Source organism: Danio rerio, chromosome 3, assembly GCF_049306965.1.
Source record: "Danio rerio strain Tuebingen ecotype United States chromosome 3, GRCz12tu, whole genome shotgun sequence".
Taxonomy (NCBI): domain Eukaryota; kingdom Metazoa; phylum Chordata; class Actinopteri; order Cypriniformes; family Danionidae; genus Danio; species Danio rerio.
Genome location: NC_133178.1, coordinates 49,400,382 through 49,419,746, shown reverse-complemented (window position 1 = coordinate 49,419,746; position 19,365 = coordinate 49,400,382). Strand labels below are relative to the sequence as shown.

Below are 19,365 nucleotides of genomic sequence, written 5' to 3'. Positions count from 1 at the left end.
CCACTTCATCTACTGTGCCTCTCGTAAAAGAATGAGAGCTCATCCACCCAAGAGCTCCAGCTCAACAATCAGACCTTTGTTTTAGCCAGGAGTGCTGTTGTGTATTTTGAGACCATTTGGGTTCTTCTCTAAGCTCCAGTAAAGCCTGTGCCCAAAGTGAGAGGCGAGATGGGTTGGGCTGAGTGTGAGAAGAGCGCCAGGCTTCTTCGTCCTGCCCACAGTCAGACATCAGCCGCTCGCTGGATACACGCTGACTGGTCTGACCTTGCCAAGCTGCATCTGTCCACTGCCAGGCCTTCCTCCACTGTAAATGTTAACACTTTCCCTGGAGTATAATGAGGCGGATTAGATTGGGTTTCATTGCGAAGTTGCCTGTCTGGAAAGCTGTTGTGCTGGCTGCGATGGAGGGAAACAAAGTGGGGGAACTAATTGTTGAAGGGTGTGAGAGAAGGAAGTAATCTGCCTAGAGGTCCCTAAGCACCCATGTTCCCTCAAATCCCAATTATTAATTAGAGTGAATGCGAGACCAAATGCATTACGCTTTTCTGTACACAGCATAACAAATGAGAGATAATGGTACTGGTTGTGCTTTTTTGTTTGTTTGTTTTTTTATTCCAAGGATCTCATTTATAAATGTGGCACATGTACAAAATGGGAGTGGAAAGTGCATATGCCATTTCCCATGCAATGGTTCTGATCTATAAACCTCAAAAAAAAAAAAAAAAAAAAAAAAAAAAAAAAAAAAAAAGAGAAAAACAACTAAGCATCCAAAGACTTGTAGGCCTTTAACTTCTCTCTTGTAAAATCACTTGGAGCTTGAATGAGATTGTATATTTGGGGTTGGATGCTTGGTCATTTCATCTTATCCAATATCTATTGGAAGGGTGCTATCGCAAATGGATCTGTCAGACGAACGCCGCTCACTTTAACATTAATTTTGGTGAATTACTGTGCTAATCACTGGGTGACAAGCTGTTATAATAAGCTGAAAGCATTATGTAATTAATACAAATATGTAATCCATATAACTTAATTCTAAGACAACAACAAACTCTGTGCTGCATCAGATGTCATTCCCTCGGATGTCAATGTTTGCACTCCCATTTTTTTCCTGCAACCTTGCTGTGTGCAAATCCTGATGTTCACAAGCCGGTAATTCATCTATTAAAATGCATCTTTTAAAGCAAAACCACACAATTTCACAGGAACAGTGGGATGAAGTTTGTTCTTCCTGCTGAAATAGTTTATGTGTGCCAGAAGTCAATGCAACGCAGACGCACTTGAATTTGATTAAGTTCAGTAATTTGATCTCAAGTTTTTTAAGTGTTTCAGATTAAAGAGAAAAAAAAAATTTGACATTTTAGATATTCTTTTTTCACAAAAATTACAGAATTAGCAACATCTCATGATTTAATTAGAATTGAATGTTAAATATTATACCAATAATGTAACTTTTTAAAAAAAATATCAATATAAAAGAAGTCTAAAAATATTTGCACTTTATTCATTGTTTATTCAAGGCACTGCGTTCTGACACAGCTCAGTGAAATGAAATTACATTCGACAAAAAGCCAGACTTGTGAAGGTTTCACAAGCTTTATTAAAAAGCACAGCTTCTAAAGAATTATGACACATCACTGACAGAATGCTGAAAATTATGACAGAATACTTATTTCTGGATGAGTATTTCCTCAAATTTGGATTGAATAAGGCAGCTCTAGGTTTAGATCTGGTACTTCAAATGTATTCTTTACCTCACACTATATAACCTGTAAGCAAGAAATATTCTAATAAGGATATTAGTAATTGATGATATTTGCTCTGCAACTGGATTAACCTTTTATTTTAGATCCATCCATGGAGCTAGATCCATGAAAAAAATCATTAAAGCAGGCTTTACCAAACTTATTGTTAGAGGGCAGGTGTTCTGTCGATTTTTCCTACCTTGTCAGATTTTTCTATCTCCCATTCAAAAAGTAGGTAGCACATTTTAATGACATAACATGCTACCCATCAGATTTTGCTACTAGTTTAAATTTTAATGTGGAGAAGTCTGATGAGTGTGGCGAGGCAGTGGCGCAGTAGGTAGTGCTGTCGCCTCACAGCAAGAAGGTCGCTGAGTCGCTGGTTTGAACCTCGGCTCCGGTTTCCCCCACAGTCCCAAGACATGTGGTACAGGTGAATTGGGTAGGCTAAATTGTCCAAAGTGTATAAGTGTGTGTGTGAATGAGTGTGGCTAGAAGGGCATCCACTGCGTAAAAACTTGCTGGATAAGTTGGCGGTTCATTCCGCTGTGGCGACCCCGGATTAATAAAGGGACTAAGGCAACAAGAAAATGAATAAATGAATGAGTCTGATGAGCCCTAACCTACCTAACCCAGAACCATTTAAACGCTGTGTTGGTAGCTATAATCTGGTATAATCTGATGGGTAGCATAATCTGATTCGGTATCCTGGATAGTTTAGCTCCAATTTTAAACAAACACCCAAACAAACTAATCAAGGTCTTACTAGGTATACTTGAAACTTCCAGGCAGGTGTGTTGATGGAACTCCAGGACAGAGATTGGTGACCTCTGATTTAAAGAACTAGGCACTGAACTCAAAGACATTTACTTAAGAATTTGATGATGACAGATCATAGACGGTTATAAGGACAATATTATCTGGCAGGAGAACGTAAAAACTATTTCTGATGTCCACTGCAAATGCAGAGCCACATGCATCTCTCAGGGTGATGGTGTACCATTGAACTATTGAGGGGAAGTCTGAAACAAATAAATATAAAATGTATATAAGAATAATAAATAGGTGAGTAATGATTGATTCTGGATATCAGATCTTAATAATGACACCACCCAAACTCCAAAACAATCACTGTAAAATCTCTAAATATGTTACCTTGGCTACAAGAGTGGGCTTCGGCACCCCCAACCAATCACAGAGCTGATTCCTGTGACTCCGCACTGTAGCGATGTCACTTTCCCTAAAACAGGAAACATGAAACGACCATAAAACAAGTATCCACACCAAATTCCTTCTCACAATCCTTTAATAATCCCCATGTAGGCACTCACCAATTTGTGTCACTAAGCGAGGCCATGACATCAGCGAGCACTTGTTCATCTTCGATGACATCATCGTAGGTCAAGAGCATCTCGTATACCTGGCTGGCAGTCGTCTTTCGGATCTTCAGACCCAAGACAGACAATGGAGTCAAAAATACATCAAAATTGTCTAGACTAAATCTGGTCTGCTACTGGTGTCTTACCAAAGGGAAGGGGTGACAGAGCAACATCAACAGCTGAACTAAGACTTTCTTCCTCACATCACCAGGAAACTGTACCAGTCCACAGAACCTGCGGTCAGAGACAGAGAGACAGAGTTCATTTAGTCATCATATCTTCTTCTCTCAGTTAAAGTAAGTAAGTATCGCTGCTGCCTGAAGAGACTTACGCCACAAGTAGGCAGGGTTTAGGGTTGGTGTAGGTATAGACATTCATAATACATAACAGGTTACTATGAGGTTAGGTTTAGGGTTGGGGTCAGTCTAGACGTTTAAACGCAAGAGGTTAATATGAGGTTGGGGTAGGTGTAGATGTTAATAAAACACAACAGGTTACTAAAAGGTTGGGTTTAGGGTTGGGGTTGATTTTAATAACGCACAACAGGTTACTAAAAGGTTGGGTTTAGGGTTGGTGTAGGTGTAGACTAATAAAACACAAGAGGTTACTAAAAGGTTGGGTTTAGGGTTGGGGTAGGTCTAGACAATCATAAAATACAATAGGTTACTATGAGGCTGTGTTTAAGGTTGGGGTAGGTCTAGGCATTGGGGTAGGTGTAGACATAAATAAAACACAACCGGTTACTACAAGGTTGGGTTTAGGATTGGGGTAGGTCTAGACGTTAAAATACAAGTAGGTTCTATGAAGTTGGGGTAGGTGTAAACATTAATAAAACACAACAAGTTAATATAAGGTTGGGTTTAGAGTTGGTGTAGGTGTAGACATTACTAAAACATACCATGTTACTATGAGATTAAGTTTAGGGTTAGGGTAGGTCTAGATGTTAAAACACAAGAGGCTACTATGAGGTAAGGTAGGTGTAAACATAAATAAAACCCAACAGGTTAAGATTGGGTTTAGGGTTGTAATAGGTATAGACATTACTAAAACACAACATGTTACTATGAGATTGGTTTTATTGTTGGGGTAGGTCTAGACATTAATAAAACACAACAGGTTACTAAAAGTTAGGGTTTAAGGTTAAGGTAGGTCTACACGTTAAAACACAAGAGGTTACTATGAGGTTGGGGTAGGTGTAGACGTTAATAAAACACAACGGGTTACAATAAGGTTGGGTTTAGGGTTGGTGTAGGTGTAGACTAATAAAACACAAGAGGTAACTAAAAGGTTGGGTTTAGGGTTGGAGTAGGTCTAGACATTAAAACACAAGTGCTTACTATGAGGTTGGGGTAGGTGTATACTTTAATAAAGCACAACAGATTACTGTAAGGTTGGGTTAAGGATTGGGGTAGGTCTATACAATTATAAAATACAACAGGTTACTATGAGGCTGTGTTTAAGGTTTGGGTAAGTCTAGACATTATTTAAACACAACAGGTTACGTTGAGATTGGATTTAGGGTTGGGGTAGGTCTAGGCGTTAAAACACAAGAGGTTACTATGAGGTTGTGGTAGGTGTAGACTTTAATAAAGCACAACAGCTTACTATAAGGTTGTGTTTAGGGTTGGGGTAGGTCTAGACTTTAAAACGCAAGAGAATACTGTAAGGTTGGGGTAGGTGTAGACATTAAAAAAACGCAACAGGTTACTATGAGATTGGGTTTAACATTGGGGTAGGTCTATACATTAAAACACAAGAAGTTACTATGAGGTTTGTTTAGGTGTAAAAGTTAATAAAACAAAACCGGTTACTATAAGGTTGGGTTTAGGGTTGGAGTAGGTTTAGATTTAAATAAAGCACAACAGGTTACTATATGGTTGGGTTCAGGGTTGGTGTAGATATTACTAAAACACAATATGTTACTATAAGATTGGGTTTAGTGTTGGGGTGAGTGTCTAGACATTAATAAAACAGAAGAGGTAACTAAAATGTTGGGTTTAGGGTTGGGTCTACACATTAAAACACAAGAGGCTACTATGAGGTTGAGGTAGTTGTAGACATAAATAAAGGGTTAGTATATGCAGGGCCGGAGCAAGCTGAACTGCCACTCTAGGCAAAGGACGGTCACGCGCCCTCTATATTCGCCCTTGACGCGAATATAACTGAGGCGCGGGTGGCAGGGTATTTTAGGGGACGCCGCCCTCTCTATTCTGTCGCCCAAGACGCAAATATAACTGTGGGCGCGGCTGGCGAGGGTATTTTCGGGGACGCCGCTCTCTCTATTCTGCCACCCTAGACGCGGATGAGGGCGCGGGTGGCGAGGTTAGTTTCGGGGATGCCGCTCTCTCTATTCTGCCGCCTAGGTCGCCTCTATGGAGGCGCCGGCCCTGTGTATATGTTAATAAATAAAAATAGGTTACTGTGAGGTTGGATTCAGGGTTGGGGTAGGTGTAGAGATTCATAAAACACCATGGGTTGGACTGACATGTTTATGACATTGAAAAAATTTAAACGCTGGGAGGTTTGAACAGCCCACTAGGAACTCTTGTCCCACCCACTTGAAGCCGACCAGTCCATTTGGAACTGGCTTTGACCTCAATTAAAAGGAAAAAGAAGGCACTTCTAAGGCCCAAAGAGGTCATTTTATAGGCCCACACAGAAGCTGCAACTACAGAAATTTGCAGATTTTTATAATATATATATATATATATATATATATATATATATATATATATATATATATATATATATACACACACACACACACACACACATCTATATACACATATATATTATACCTTATTTATCTTATATTATACTATAAGTCTTATAACTTATTCTTCTGGTTTCAAAGACAAAGATTAAGCCTAGTTGTAGATTAAAATGCAAGTCTGAGCTGTTTCAACTGAACTGATTTTTAAAGTATCAGTGTCTTTGTTTTCTCTCAGAATGCACACCATAATGTTTTTTTTTTATTTTTTTTTTAGCATGTCTATAAAAAATTACTTAAATGTCCTAATTGAACTATGGCCTAATCCTGGCTGTAGTCTAAGCCCTGTCTGTGAAACCGGCCTTAATATTCTGTCTGGCCCTGGTACATAGGGAAGGTAGTAACAATAGTAAGCAACTTGTTGGAAACATTGTTAGAGGGCAGGTGTTCTGTCGAAAATGAAATAATATTAAGAGCATTTACAAAGAAAGATTGACAAAAACAAGCCTTACATCTTTGTGAATGCTTAAAGGCATCCTTTATCGTACACCTTTCAATTGTTACCATATGATCAATGATAATGTGAATAGGTTAAAAGTAATCACTAATCCCAAAACCACATTCATTTATTGCAGTGGTTCTTAAATCTGGTCCTCGGGTCCCCCAGCTCTGCACATTTGGTATGTCTCACTTATTTGACACACAAGAATCAGGTAATGGATCTCTGTTAACGAGCTGATGATCTGAATCAGGTGTGTCAAATAAGAAAGACATATAAAACACATGTTTTAACCTTTATATTTTAGGACATTATAGTAAAGACAGTAAAACACGGAGATAAGAGAAAAAGGGAAAGGACTGACAGAGGACCTCAAGCTGGGAATCAAACTCATGTTGCCGTGAGCACTTCAGGGCTACATTTCGAAGCACTAACCACTAGGCTATTGGCGCCGACAAAGACATACTTCTTTGACCCATGGCCCAGTGTTGGAGCACTTACACTGCAATACATGACAACAGCTTCTGGACATCTTTGGACTTCTTGATTTCCTCCTTACAGAGCGACAGCAGCTCTACACAAAATGGATGACTGCAAACAGAGAAAAGGACATCCGATTAAAACAAACCAACACACATTCTCCCTCTGACTTCTCGGTTTCAACACATGGCTTGGCCGGGCTCATCCCTGTGTGAGTCCTTTCTGTGTTTTTCTGTCATGATATCATCTCTCCTGCCGAGCTCTAGATGGTTCGTGTATCTGAGCCAAAGGAGGCAGTAATGTACACTTGGCTTTCCCACGCTCACCTCTCTTGTCTAGTGAAGAGGTCAAAGCAGCCGTTAGCAAGGATTTGGTCCACCATCTTCAGTAAAGGTACAGAAACCCTGTGGGGCAGTGAAAACATATAACATAAATGCAACATATAACCAAATGAATTGGCATGCAGCCCTTAAAATCTACATCAAGTTGAAGTTGCTGAGACTTTTATTTCAGTATGTTTATTAGAGGTGTGAACCTATATTGGTCTCACGGTTTAGTTCGGTAACGATTATCATGCCATCGATTCGGTTCAATTCGATATCTCGGTGCACAACGGTGCATTGACGATGCTTTCCATTTACAGTGTTATATTTTAGGGGGGAGGCTATAACATGCTGTCTGTATAAACACACAGACACACAGCACCACACTGTCTCTCATTCAAACACATTCACAAACATAGACAGCATCAAACAAACAAACACACACACGAAACACACACACACACACACAAACACACACACTTAAGCCCTTGCAACAGGGAGAGCTCTGCCGGCTAAAGTAAACGCAGATTGCGAGGGCTTAAACGGAGCAGTGCTCGTAATGTTGAGCGAAAAAAATGAAAGACAGCTGTGAAACATAACCAGCTTTGTCTTTCTGTAGGAAACACACTTTAGATCTTTTTAGGGTGAGAGTTTTTTGAGTTAATGCCGTCTATAACTGAATGTGTGTCAGGAAAATCGAAAACAAAACCAACTGAAGCGCGCTCATTTCTGGCGCCCCCTGGATATACAGCACCCTTAGCATTTGCCTATGGTGCCTATGCCACGGGCCGGCCCTGAGTTGGCTGAGTGTTGTAAATACCGGTGCTCACCTCCCTCGCGACAGAGTGCATAGGAGATAAATGACGTCAGTACATAATAACCGGTTATGATTATTACTCAATCCATACCGAATTGTCCGCGTCTGCATCGCGGTGCACAGAAGAAACAATTAATTTTGACACCCCTAATGTTTATGTTCTTACAACTAAAATGGAATTTATAGCTAAATAATGGTAAGAGAGGCGGGGATAAGAATATTGTGGCTGAGGCTGTTATGCTGTGTTCACACCAGATGCGGAATGTCCGGATAAATTGCGCTATTTACGCGTAAATAGACATGTGAACATTGAGTTTACTCGTTTTAATCGCGCGTCAAAATCCACTTTTTTCGCGCGTCAAATCTGCTTCATTTGCGTATTAAACTCACTTCAGAACAAATGCGGATTTGCGCCCGATGACTTTAACTTCGTTGCTAAAAGGCTAACATGTATTTTTATTTATTAAACTGTGTTTATTGTGATCTATGAAGGTTGAAAAACAGCATCGATTTGATGAAGCAGTGTCTGAGTGCACTAGATCCTTTTAGAGGTGCACCCAGTTAAGCGCATCAAACGCCAAAATGCTCATTTTGTGTGCGTCATTCATGCCGCGCAATTCACATCGCGCGTATTGCGCCGCAGGATATCTATTCACGTCTTTGCATGGACTTAACATGAAAATCACCCACGCTTGACGCTTCTTCTGTGTCTGACGTGAACGCAGCATTACACTGACATCAACAGAGGAGCGAACAGATAACCGTACATATTTTGGTAATTTGTATGTAATGTAATTTGCATAGAATAATTGTCTAACTAAAGAATAAAGGCCCACACAGGGATGCTTTTTGTTTGCGTTTATCGTCAGCATTTTTCAAGATGTTTTTCCGGATTCAAACCCAAGCGATTTTTACTGGGATCGAGCAGAAGAGTATGCATAACCACTCCTTGACATTAGATGGTGCTACACAACTTTAAGCTTTTGACATCTGCTTGTAACACAGAAGAAGACAAAGTTTGCACGCTTGTTGTTATGGATGGTTCAAGAAGCAGCTCTAGCTCTAGCGATAAATAAATGACTATTGTTGACCAGTGCAATAAGCTGCTCCACGTTCATATCGCCTCTGGCCATCTTCTTCAATGTGCGGTCGCATTGACAGTTTTGCGCTAGAGCGCCTCCAAGTGCTGTTTACTCTAACTTAAGCAGCTCTGTGCACTTGAAAAAAAGTGACCATGAGGCGTTTTTTTTTTTAAATGACACTTTTACGCCTGACGCTTTGCGCGTTGGTGTGGACGATCATATTGACAGCCTTTAATTAGTCACGAGGCATTAAACGTCGATGGAAACTGCAAGCAAAAAACGTCATGGTGTGCACAGGCCTTCAGAATGTACACTAGCAAAGTAAACATTTAAAATTTTAATTTCATATGGATGTTAAATTCCAAAAAATTGGTATTTAATATATAAAGCTATTTTTTTATTTTGTTGAGATTCTTAAGCATCTCAAACATCTCATACTGTGACATAAGATTTTGGTCTGACTACATTTGTATGGTGTTGCATGTGGTTTCGTAGCTATGTTGTGTTTTGTTGCACCTGTCGTTGCGCAGATTATCTCTGAAGATGCGTAACAATGTGTCTCCAAACTGTTGAAGCATTGTGAAGTCCTGCTGGATGCCCTTTAGGTAATCGAATAAAGATTGAGAGGAAAAACGCACCTGCAGGCACACAAGGAAAAATGCTTTAAAAATGACAAACTAAGAATAATAGTTTGAATTGTAGTTGTTATGTTATTGTAAACACTATTTATTATCTACATCCATAAGTTATTTATTATATTTAAAACAAAATGTAATATTTAAATACAAAAAATACAGTATATTATATACATTTTACAAAAATGTGACATAAATTACATCTTATTGCCGATCACGTCTTATTTTGTACTCCAATTAAATATTTATTCAAGTACTTACTTATTAATTACAAAATAAAAAAGTTATCAGTGATCCACACTTATTTCCATGGCACAAAATGTAAAATGGCCTGTTTTCCATCCATCCATCCATCCATCCATCCAAAAAAAAAAAAAGATTCTGATTACACATTTTAGACCAGTCTTGTGTTTCAATTATAGCATAATGATTATGTTTTTTTTTACAATACATTGTACACTATTATTAATTATAATATTAGTATAGTATAGTCAAAAATATCCTATCAGTAACACAACAGTGCTCAAGGTTGACTTTTAGGTTTTAAATACACATTAGTAGCAGCAGAACAACCCTTTACAGGTCATGAAATACCCAACGGTTGTCTGTGAAAAGGGCAATAATCATATTAGGCATAACCTGACAATATACTGGGCTGCTCGATTATGGAAAAAAATCCTAATCACGATTATTTTTGCTCTTAATTGTAATCACGATTATTCAAAATGATTATCAGTTGAAGTCAAAATTATTCGCCTACCTGTGATTTTTTTTTTTTTTTTGGATAAAATAAAAGCAGGTTTAAATATTTTTAAACCTATTTTAAGGTCAATATCATTATACCCCTTAAGCAATATATAGTTTGATTGTCTGCAGAAGAAAATACTGTTATACAATGACTTGCCTAATTACACTAATTAAGCCTTTGAACTTCACACTTTAATCTGAATGCTTGCATTTTGAAAAGTATCTAGTCAAATATTCTGTGCTGTCATCATAGCAAAGATAAAATAAATCAGTTATTAGAAATGAGTTATGAACACTTTTGTGTTTAGAAATGGGTTGGGAAAAAAACCTTCTTTCCATTAAACAGAAATTGGGGGATAAAGAGTTGCTAATAATTTAGAAGGGTTAATAATTCTTCAACTCCATATATACAGTTATTTTCCTCCCTGTAAATAATATGGGTCAGTTTAGGACCATGATCTGTTCACACTGCAAATCTGATACTGGCCACACTTATAACAGTGATTTATAAAAAAAAAATCTGATTTGAGCACTAAGCCTTGCAGTGTGAACATAGCCCTACTTTCTAAGGTAACTTCCCCCAACGCTGGCTGTTGGGAATGTTTTCATCCACTCTGGGGTGTTTATGAGTTTTAATTTGGCCACAATTTTTTTACCAAACTTTTTTTACAACAGTTTTACCAAAGGGAAGTATTTTTGGTGATATCATATTTTGACACATACAGATAAAGTCAGAATTATTAGTCCCCCTTTGACTTTTCTTTCTTTTTTAAATATTTTCCAAATGACGTTTAACAGAGCAAGGAAATTTTCACTGTATATCTGATCATTATCTTTCTTCAGCATAAAGTCTTAATTGTTTTAATTCAGCAAGAATAAAAGCAGTTTTAATTAAAAAAAAAAAAAAAATTAAGGACAAAATTATTAGCCCCTTTAAGCTATTTTTTTCCAATAGTCTACAGAACAAAACATCGTTATACAAAAACCTGCCTAGTTAACCTAATTAACATAGTTAAGCCTATAAATGTCACTTTAAGCTGTATAGAAGTCTCTTGAAAAATATCCAGTCAAATATTATGTACTGTCATCATGAGTGTCTTTGATAAAATATATCAACCATTAGAGATGAGTTATTAAAACTATTATGTTTAGACATGTGCTGAAAAAATCTGCTCTATGTTAAGACTTTAACCATATTTTGAGAAAATGCTTTGAAAAAACAAACACAAATTTACCTGCCTTTCGTTTAGTTCATAACTGTTTTTGTCCTATTTACTTTCATTATAATGACTTTTTTTTTCAAAGCCATGACACCATAAAATCATGCATTCTTGATTGTTGCTGGTTTTCACTGTTGGAATAAGGACAAAATGCTATTTTTTATTTTTATCATCAGTTGCAGAGTAGCTGTTTGCACATTTATCTTAATATGTCAGAGAAACTCAAAATAAGCAGCTCAGTTTTCTGTGTATTTCTGCACAAACTATAATCTGCCTTTTTACTCCATAAAACTGCATACACAAGCCAAAAACTTTTTTTTTTTTTTTTTTTTTTTTGTATACAGGCCTAATGCTGCCAACTGATGATCAACATTAAAAATACACATTTGACCTCTTCCCAATCAGGAATACCACCAAAATGAAGAATGCATGATTATGCTGGCATGGCTTTGCAATCAAAAATGTCATAAGGATGGAAGTCAAAGGGGGAAAAACATAAGAAAAGGGTAGTACATTTGAACAGTACACAAGGTTTAATCCAGATTTGGACATAACAATCATAAACAGTATGTATGGCGTAATGCATGAGACAGCAAGTTCCTCTATTTTCACTATGAAAAAAGGAAGTAATCAGCAGAGAAAGCAGCACTTTCTCTCCCATCTAAAACATCTATCCATAACACAAACTTCTCTCATAGTGGTGTATTAATGTGTGTAAGGGGTCAGATGAAGCCTGATTATGTACGGTTTCAACTGCGCTGTGCGGCCCAGAGGGAGCTGAGCTTCACAGAGAAGCTCCATCATTCAGCATCGAATCTGTGAGAACCGCTCATTTATCCAGCAGTTTTGGCACCGAGAAATCATACGGTTTTAGGCTGAAGGTGAGAGCGTAACCTCTGCTGTGGCTCCAGTCAAAGGAGAGAGAGGAGGAAAGCTCCACCGACTCATTTATAGGTCCAACTGGCAGATGAGTTGACATTTACTATGCTCAAAGCTCCCGTTAAAACCCCCGACATTATTATTTTTCTTCATCAACAAACAGTTGAGGCTATAAATAACTAAATGGCTTTAAATTAAAGTCAAGGGTGAAGTCCCAGCAGCCATTGGAGCAAAGGCATGGAGCCTAAAATGCTAAGTAGGTGATACATTTGAAAACTTTTTTATATATAGTTATCCAAAGAGTTTTTAAGTACTTATTATTTCTATTTTCTTTTTTCATCTCTGAAACCATGAAAATATTTTAGTTGTGGCTTTAACTTTAACCTATATATATATATATATATATATATATATATATATATATATATATATATATATATATATATATATATATATATATGTATATGTATATATAAATGTATATATATATATATATATATATATATATATATATATATATATATATATATATATATAATAATGTATATATATACATATACATTTATATATATATATATATATATATATATATTTATATATATATATATATATATATATATATATATATATATATATATATATATATATATATATATATATATATATATATATATATATATATATATATATATACATATATATGTGTACATATATATACTGGTTAAAGTTAAAGCCACAACTAAAATATTTTCATGGTTTGAGAGATGAAAAAAGAAAATAGAAATAATATGTACTTAAAAACTCTTTGGATATATATATGAAGGCAGTTCATTCAGCTGTGGCAACCTCAGATTAATAAAGGGACTAAGCCGAAAAGAAACTGAATGAGTAAATGAAATATGTAAATGTGTTTATCCATTATTAAATTGATTTATTTATTTTAAACCCTAGATAGGTGTTTACATGTTCCCCCCTTGTTGGCGTGGGGTCCCTCCAGGTGCTCCAGTTTCCCCTACAGTCCAAAGACATGCAGAATGGGTGAAAAGGGTAAGCTACATAGTCTGTAGTGTATGTGTGTATGTCCCGGTGTTCCAGATTGGGGGTTGAACATTGGGCTAACAGCTCACTACATAAAAACGATGTAACAAAACACCAATATGGTGCAGCTGAATATCAACTTCGATATACAAAAATGACCCTGGGAGTAAGTAAGTGAACCATAGATAGACAATACCAGTGCTGCCATCTCTGTCACGTGAAGAAGAATTTGATTCAAATTGTAATAAAATGTACGAATTTCACTGCTCTTTCTATATTTTGATCAGAAACCTGCAGTCTTGGTGAGCATATAGTAAGAGACTTTCAGAAATATGAAAAAAGAAAAAAAAAAAAAAAAACTCACCATCCACAAAGTTTTAAACAGTAGTGTATAATCAGAAAATGAACCTCAAACAAACAAAAAAAGGAATAATAATAATAAAAAAAGTACAGGAAGAAATCAGCATTCCAGATAAAAGACAAAAGGGAATGGAAAGATCAAGCTGATGAGCAGAAGATCCCTCCAGGGGCCCTCAGTCACCACCAAAAGCATGAGCACAAGCGTGAAGGGACAAGGTGCCAACAGTGCTCGCTCACTTCCAGCTAAATTTGTTTTGAGTGAATGCCGGGCCCGCTGGAGGAGCTGTGGTTTTCGCGTCTGAGCCGTTTACACCCTGTGCACTTTGAGGCCAGGATGGGCAGAGGCTCACATTTGTGGCAGCTTTTCAGTTTATTCAAACACATGTCAGCCATTTTCTAAAAAACACCAGAGCGTTTCAACACCAGCTTATTTTTCAAAACCCAAAACGACAGACCACTTTTGTGTTGCAATTCTTGAAAATCTGAAATGAAGCAATGCAAAGTAAAGCTACACGGTCTAGTAGTGTCAATTTCCCTTAAAGCATTCAAACTCCTGACCGCGCTCACCATAGGCAGACTCTCTGGAGGATAGAGCGGCGACGGCTCCCTCTGTTGGTCACTGCTGGGTCTTTTATCACCATGCAATTTATTGTAATTGATCAATTGCTGCTACCTCATTGCTTTGCCACATACTGTATAATTATTCTGATTGATGGTTATGCTGTAAAACTGTTTAAATTGCATTTCTGTATAAGTATATAGATCATTCATACCCATGGGGTATGCCATGTCAGCAACAATAGCTATTATCATAATTCAAACTGTATAATTTCAATAAAATATTTACAAAAAATTGTCAGCATGCAAAAATATACTATATATATATAGTTGATGTTATTAGCCCCCCTGAATTATTAGCAACCCCCCTTTATTTTTTTACCCAATTTCTGTTTAAAGGAAAGAAGATTTTTTAAAATAAATTTCTAAACATAATAGTTTTAATAACTCATTTCTAATAACTATTTTTTTTTTCATGATGACAGTAAATTATATTTAACTACATATTTTTTAAAACATTTCTTTACAGATTAAAGTGACATTTAAATGTTTAGCTAGGTTAATTAGGTTAACTGGACTGGTTAGGGTATATAAGGCTATATATATATATATATATATATATATATATATATATATATATATATATATATATATATATATATATATATATATATATATATATATATCTTATCTTATATATCTATATATATATATATATATATCTTTTTTTTTTTTTTTTGGAAGAAAATGCTAATGGTCTAATCTAATTCAATTAATTATGCTAAGCTAAGCTAAAAGTGACCCTGCCAGAACAACAAATGCGCTAAATGGATTAAAAAATGGTTAAAGTCAACTGTTTACTGTCAATTGTAAATGACAGAAAAAAAAATGTGTTCCTTTAAGCAAAAAAGAGGCCACTGTGTTTTAATGGTTGTGTTTATGTGGTGTGACCTACTGTAGATTCGGTGAGGCCTCCCACAGACACACAAAGACCCAGAAGCGTGTGATACTGGTACTGAGGAAGGCGCAGCAGCTGTGTGATGTGAGGGAAGGCCTGTGATGCTGCGTTCCAGTTCAGGGAGTTTCCAGTCTCTCTAAAGTATGTTAAAAAAAGAAAACACCACAGGTCAAAGATAATTAATCAAGCGACTGGATTACATCTCAAATTGTAAGCAATGAAAGTATCTGTTTCCTGAAACTTCAATGCAAAAGTGCACCTCCCAAATTTAATTACATTATGTAAGTAGTGTCAATGGCTGACACATTCAGTCTTCTGCACGCATCGCAAACAGAGATGTGGTAAATGCTTTTCTCTGTCTATTTGAGGTAAGCCTGGCCTGTGAAATCAATGTTTATTTTTTATAAAGTTTTTAATACATTTACAAGCGAGAGGTTTTTGCTAAACTTGAGGCGAAAGCTAATTGGCTGCACCCATGTGTGGACTGTCTAATGGCATTTTTTTTTACTTTTATTTTTTTATTTTTAACGTGGCATAGGAAGAAAAAAAAAAAAAACAAGTGGCAAATAGAGAGAGTGAATCAATTGCCAAATGCTTTTTTAAAATGCTATTTCAAATGTGCATTTATAATGCATTTGAAGTAATTTAATTACATAATTTTTATGGCTTGATCAATGAGCATTTTAAAACATGAATTAAATAAACAGTTATAAAACTGCCTATTTATTTACACATTTAAAATAATTTTAACTTGATTGTTTTATTAAATGACATTTAAAAACACAATTAAAATAATTACATTTAATTGTCTATTTATTTGTCAATTTAAATGTATTTGTATACCTTTTTATGCTTCAATTATTGAATTAACAGTTTGATTCTTTGTTTTATGGCACTTCTGGTTCTTTATACTTTAATAAATGCATCAGAGCAAAACCATTTTTGTTGCTTTTTACTGCAAAAGGTAAAAAAACGAAAGTATAACTATTGTTCTGAACCATAGTTATAGACATGTAGGATTTAAAGTTGTTATTTCTTTTTTAATAACACAATAATATTAACCACAGTTCTGTTATGAGAACTTCTGGAGAAATTAAGGCTCAATCCCAATACTATTTTTGTACCCCTTCCCCTCAGCCCTTAAAAACGAGTGTACAAGGGAAGGGCTTCACAGTGCAAGGCACTGTATAGGGGAAATTCACCCCTAATGCCCCATTCACTCGGGGCATCAGCTTCAACGCTTCCCATTCAATTTGAATGGGTAACGTCAGTTGTTGCCGAACTGCATTGTGGAGCCGTCGGCGCCGCTTCAGTGGTGGTGCTCGCTGCAGAAGTTGGGACTTGCTCAACTTTTTAAGCGCTGATGGAAGCATCAGCCAATCAGATCGCTGTATGCAATTGCATCAGCTCAGACAGTAGCCGATTGCTGACTAATTTTATTGGCTGAGGATGTTAAGACGATCGCTTCAACCCCAACTTCAGACATGCCCTTTGTCAAACGTTGATGCTGAAGCCCCGTGTGAATGGGCCATAAGAATTGGGACAGCACTACAGCACCTGCACACATCACCATTTGTCATCGCGATTTGAATGAGATAAGACGATCGCGACTGCTAAAGTTATCCCAGATGTGTTATTTTTTTGGTATTTATTTTGAGGAAATCACTGAAGGCGTACAGTATATTGTTATCATAATGATATAATGTGGAAATAAGATTGTAATACTGTGCATTTACACAGTGGCCATATTCATCTATGTAAACACACCAAAAACAACATTAACATTATAGCAGACGCTATAAAATCCCATTTCCAGCCACTAGACTTTTCTGACAGGGTATTCAAGTGTCATCGAGTGTCAAAATGTTGTGGGACTGCTATACAGGAGTTATGATTATGTATTATAAATCACAAAATTTCGTTTTTTTTTTTTAACATGACAGTAAAACACGAACGTGGTTATGAATATATTAAAACATGTTTGTTTGTTGTAAAAAATTGCAATGACGAAAAATACCAATTTGTTGATTTCCTAATTTCCGGGTGTAACTATTCTGCCGTTGTGGCTGGTGTATTCTGGGAAATTTTTTTACGCCTTGGTTTCGACCCCTTGGTGTGGTCCTGAAAAATCTTTATTCAAAGGGCTATTTCACCCCTTCCCCTTAGCCCTACGCCTTCAACTAAAAATAATTTGGAAACCCCTTCACGGGAACAGGCAAAATAGTAAGAGAAAGGGCTAAAGGGTAGAATTAAGATTGGGCCTAAGTATAGTTATGAATATGATTATGCAATGTTGATATGTTTGATTTTGGCAGAAGAGATCTGCTATGCTGCTGCTGCTTTTACTATTGCTGCTGCCAACAACGTAACACTTAAGAACACCAGTAGTAAATCTATACACAGGTGGAGCTGGGGTGGAGGGGGGTCTCTGAAAACTGGCTTCAGTATGTTAAAGCACATGACAATAAGGTATATAAATGTTGAGGAGCAAGCTCATTAGCTGCTGAAGTGACATCAACTTATCACATATGCCATTTTGTTGATTATATCATGGGAAGCCGATTGGACAGGATCTATCAGTCCTATATTTCAGTTTCATGACAGAACTTTGTATACATATTTTTTATTTAATGTAGTCTATTTTATAATTAAACCTTCAAGACTATACTAATAAGTAAAACATAAAAAAGTATATATATATATATATATATATATATATATATATATATATATATATAAAAAAGAAAGTAGAGTCATATAGGCCTATATTGTATCACAATATTTAATTTAAAAACCAGTAAAATGATTACTCATAGCAACTAAAATGAACTATATTTTTCAGATTTCTCAATACACAAAACTTTTGATTTGAATTGTTTCACTTACGGAGGGAAGATGCTCAGTAGCTCCTCATGGTGGGGAATGTGAGGTACTGCAGGATCTGTGCTATGGAGCAGGCGCAGAAAAACAGTGCCAGCATGGGCCCTGTAGCGGTCGATCTTCTCCGCAGCCTGCTGGGCCAGGCAACACATCATGCGCAGGACACTACAGACAACGGGGAACATATCAGTCCTGTCAGAGCTAATTGCAAAGGTAGAGATGTACAGTAAATATTTGATACCTCTAGAATTTGTATTTGGAGTTTTGACTCAAAATGGGGCACTGATTATACCATGTAGCTTATCAAATGTGCAAGTAAAAAAAAAATTAAATAATTGTGTGTCACTTTAAATGCAAATGAGTTGCAGCTTTACATAGAAAGTTGGAGCCTTTATATGCTTTTCTGACACACCAGAAAATATCCAACAAGCAAGTTTCATTAAGCCAAAACTTCAGAAATTACAAGAAGCTGACATGTCACTGCTCTATCCTGTTGTGCTGGCCTTAGCAAATAAACATTACACTAAGTACAATTCTGTCATTTTTTTTTAGAAAGCAAAAAAAAATGCATTTATGAATTATACTGACGGTGCTACTTTTTTTGATAAATCTACCAACACAGTTCGGATCTCTGCGAATATAGTACATAGTAACATTTGCAAAGATTGATCACGAAGAGATTTTAAAGAGTCGAAGGTGGTCAAACACCACCTCATCATGCCACATCTTTTTTATGAGTTTACATACAGAAGCAGTTCCATTCAGCGGCTGTCCGTGGAAAATAGAAAACAATGTAAAGATGACATAACCTCGTGGAGGAGGCTGTTCATCAGATGTTTAAGAAACGGTTATTCTCTCACAGCTGCCTTTGTTGTTGCGTTTAAGACTACATGCGAGCAGTGTGACACATTTACAACCACACTTACTGCAGTGGAAAAATGTCACATAGCTAGGGATGTCCCGATCTGATATTGATATCGGAAGTAGGTCTGATATCACTCCAAAAAACTCTTTTAGGCTGCATTTACACAACAGATCTTGATGGTCAATTCCGA

General features: G+C 36.5%; 1 protein-coding gene and 1 long non-coding RNA gene across 2 annotated transcripts in view; one reads left to right on the top strand and one right to left on the bottom strand.

The window, feature by feature from the left end:
* Positions 1-2,596: 2,596 nt before the first annotated feature.
* The window catches only part of tbcd (tubulin folding cofactor D), a 97,311-nt gene continuing 80,542 nt past the window's right edge, over positions 2,597-19,365 (bottom strand). Inside the window, exons 31-39 of the mRNA XM_073944965.1 lie at positions 18,317-18,475; positions 15,428-15,566; positions 9,552-9,673; positions 7,140-7,217; positions 6,835-6,924; positions 3,271-3,358; positions 3,077-3,189; positions 2,901-2,985; positions 2,597-2,767 (exon numbers count right to left, since the gene is read on the bottom strand). Of these exons, the coding sequence (XP_073801066.1) occupies positions 2,753-2,767; positions 2,901-2,985; positions 3,077-3,189; positions 3,271-3,358; positions 6,835-6,924; positions 7,140-7,217; positions 9,552-9,673; positions 15,428-15,566; positions 18,317-18,475 (889 nt within the window). The 3' untranslated portion in view covers positions 2,597-2,752. The remainder of the gene's footprint in view (positions 2,768-2,900; positions 2,986-3,076; positions 3,190-3,270; positions 3,359-6,834; positions 6,925-7,139; positions 7,218-9,551; positions 9,674-15,427; positions 15,567-18,316; positions 18,476-19,365) is intronic.
* LOC141381275 (uncharacterized) lies at positions 3,184-5,818 on the top strand. Its single transcript, XR_012401205.1, has 3 exons — positions 3,184-4,595; positions 4,655-5,204; positions 5,421-5,818. It is a non-coding gene; the product is annotated as an uncharacterized lncRNA (long non-coding RNA).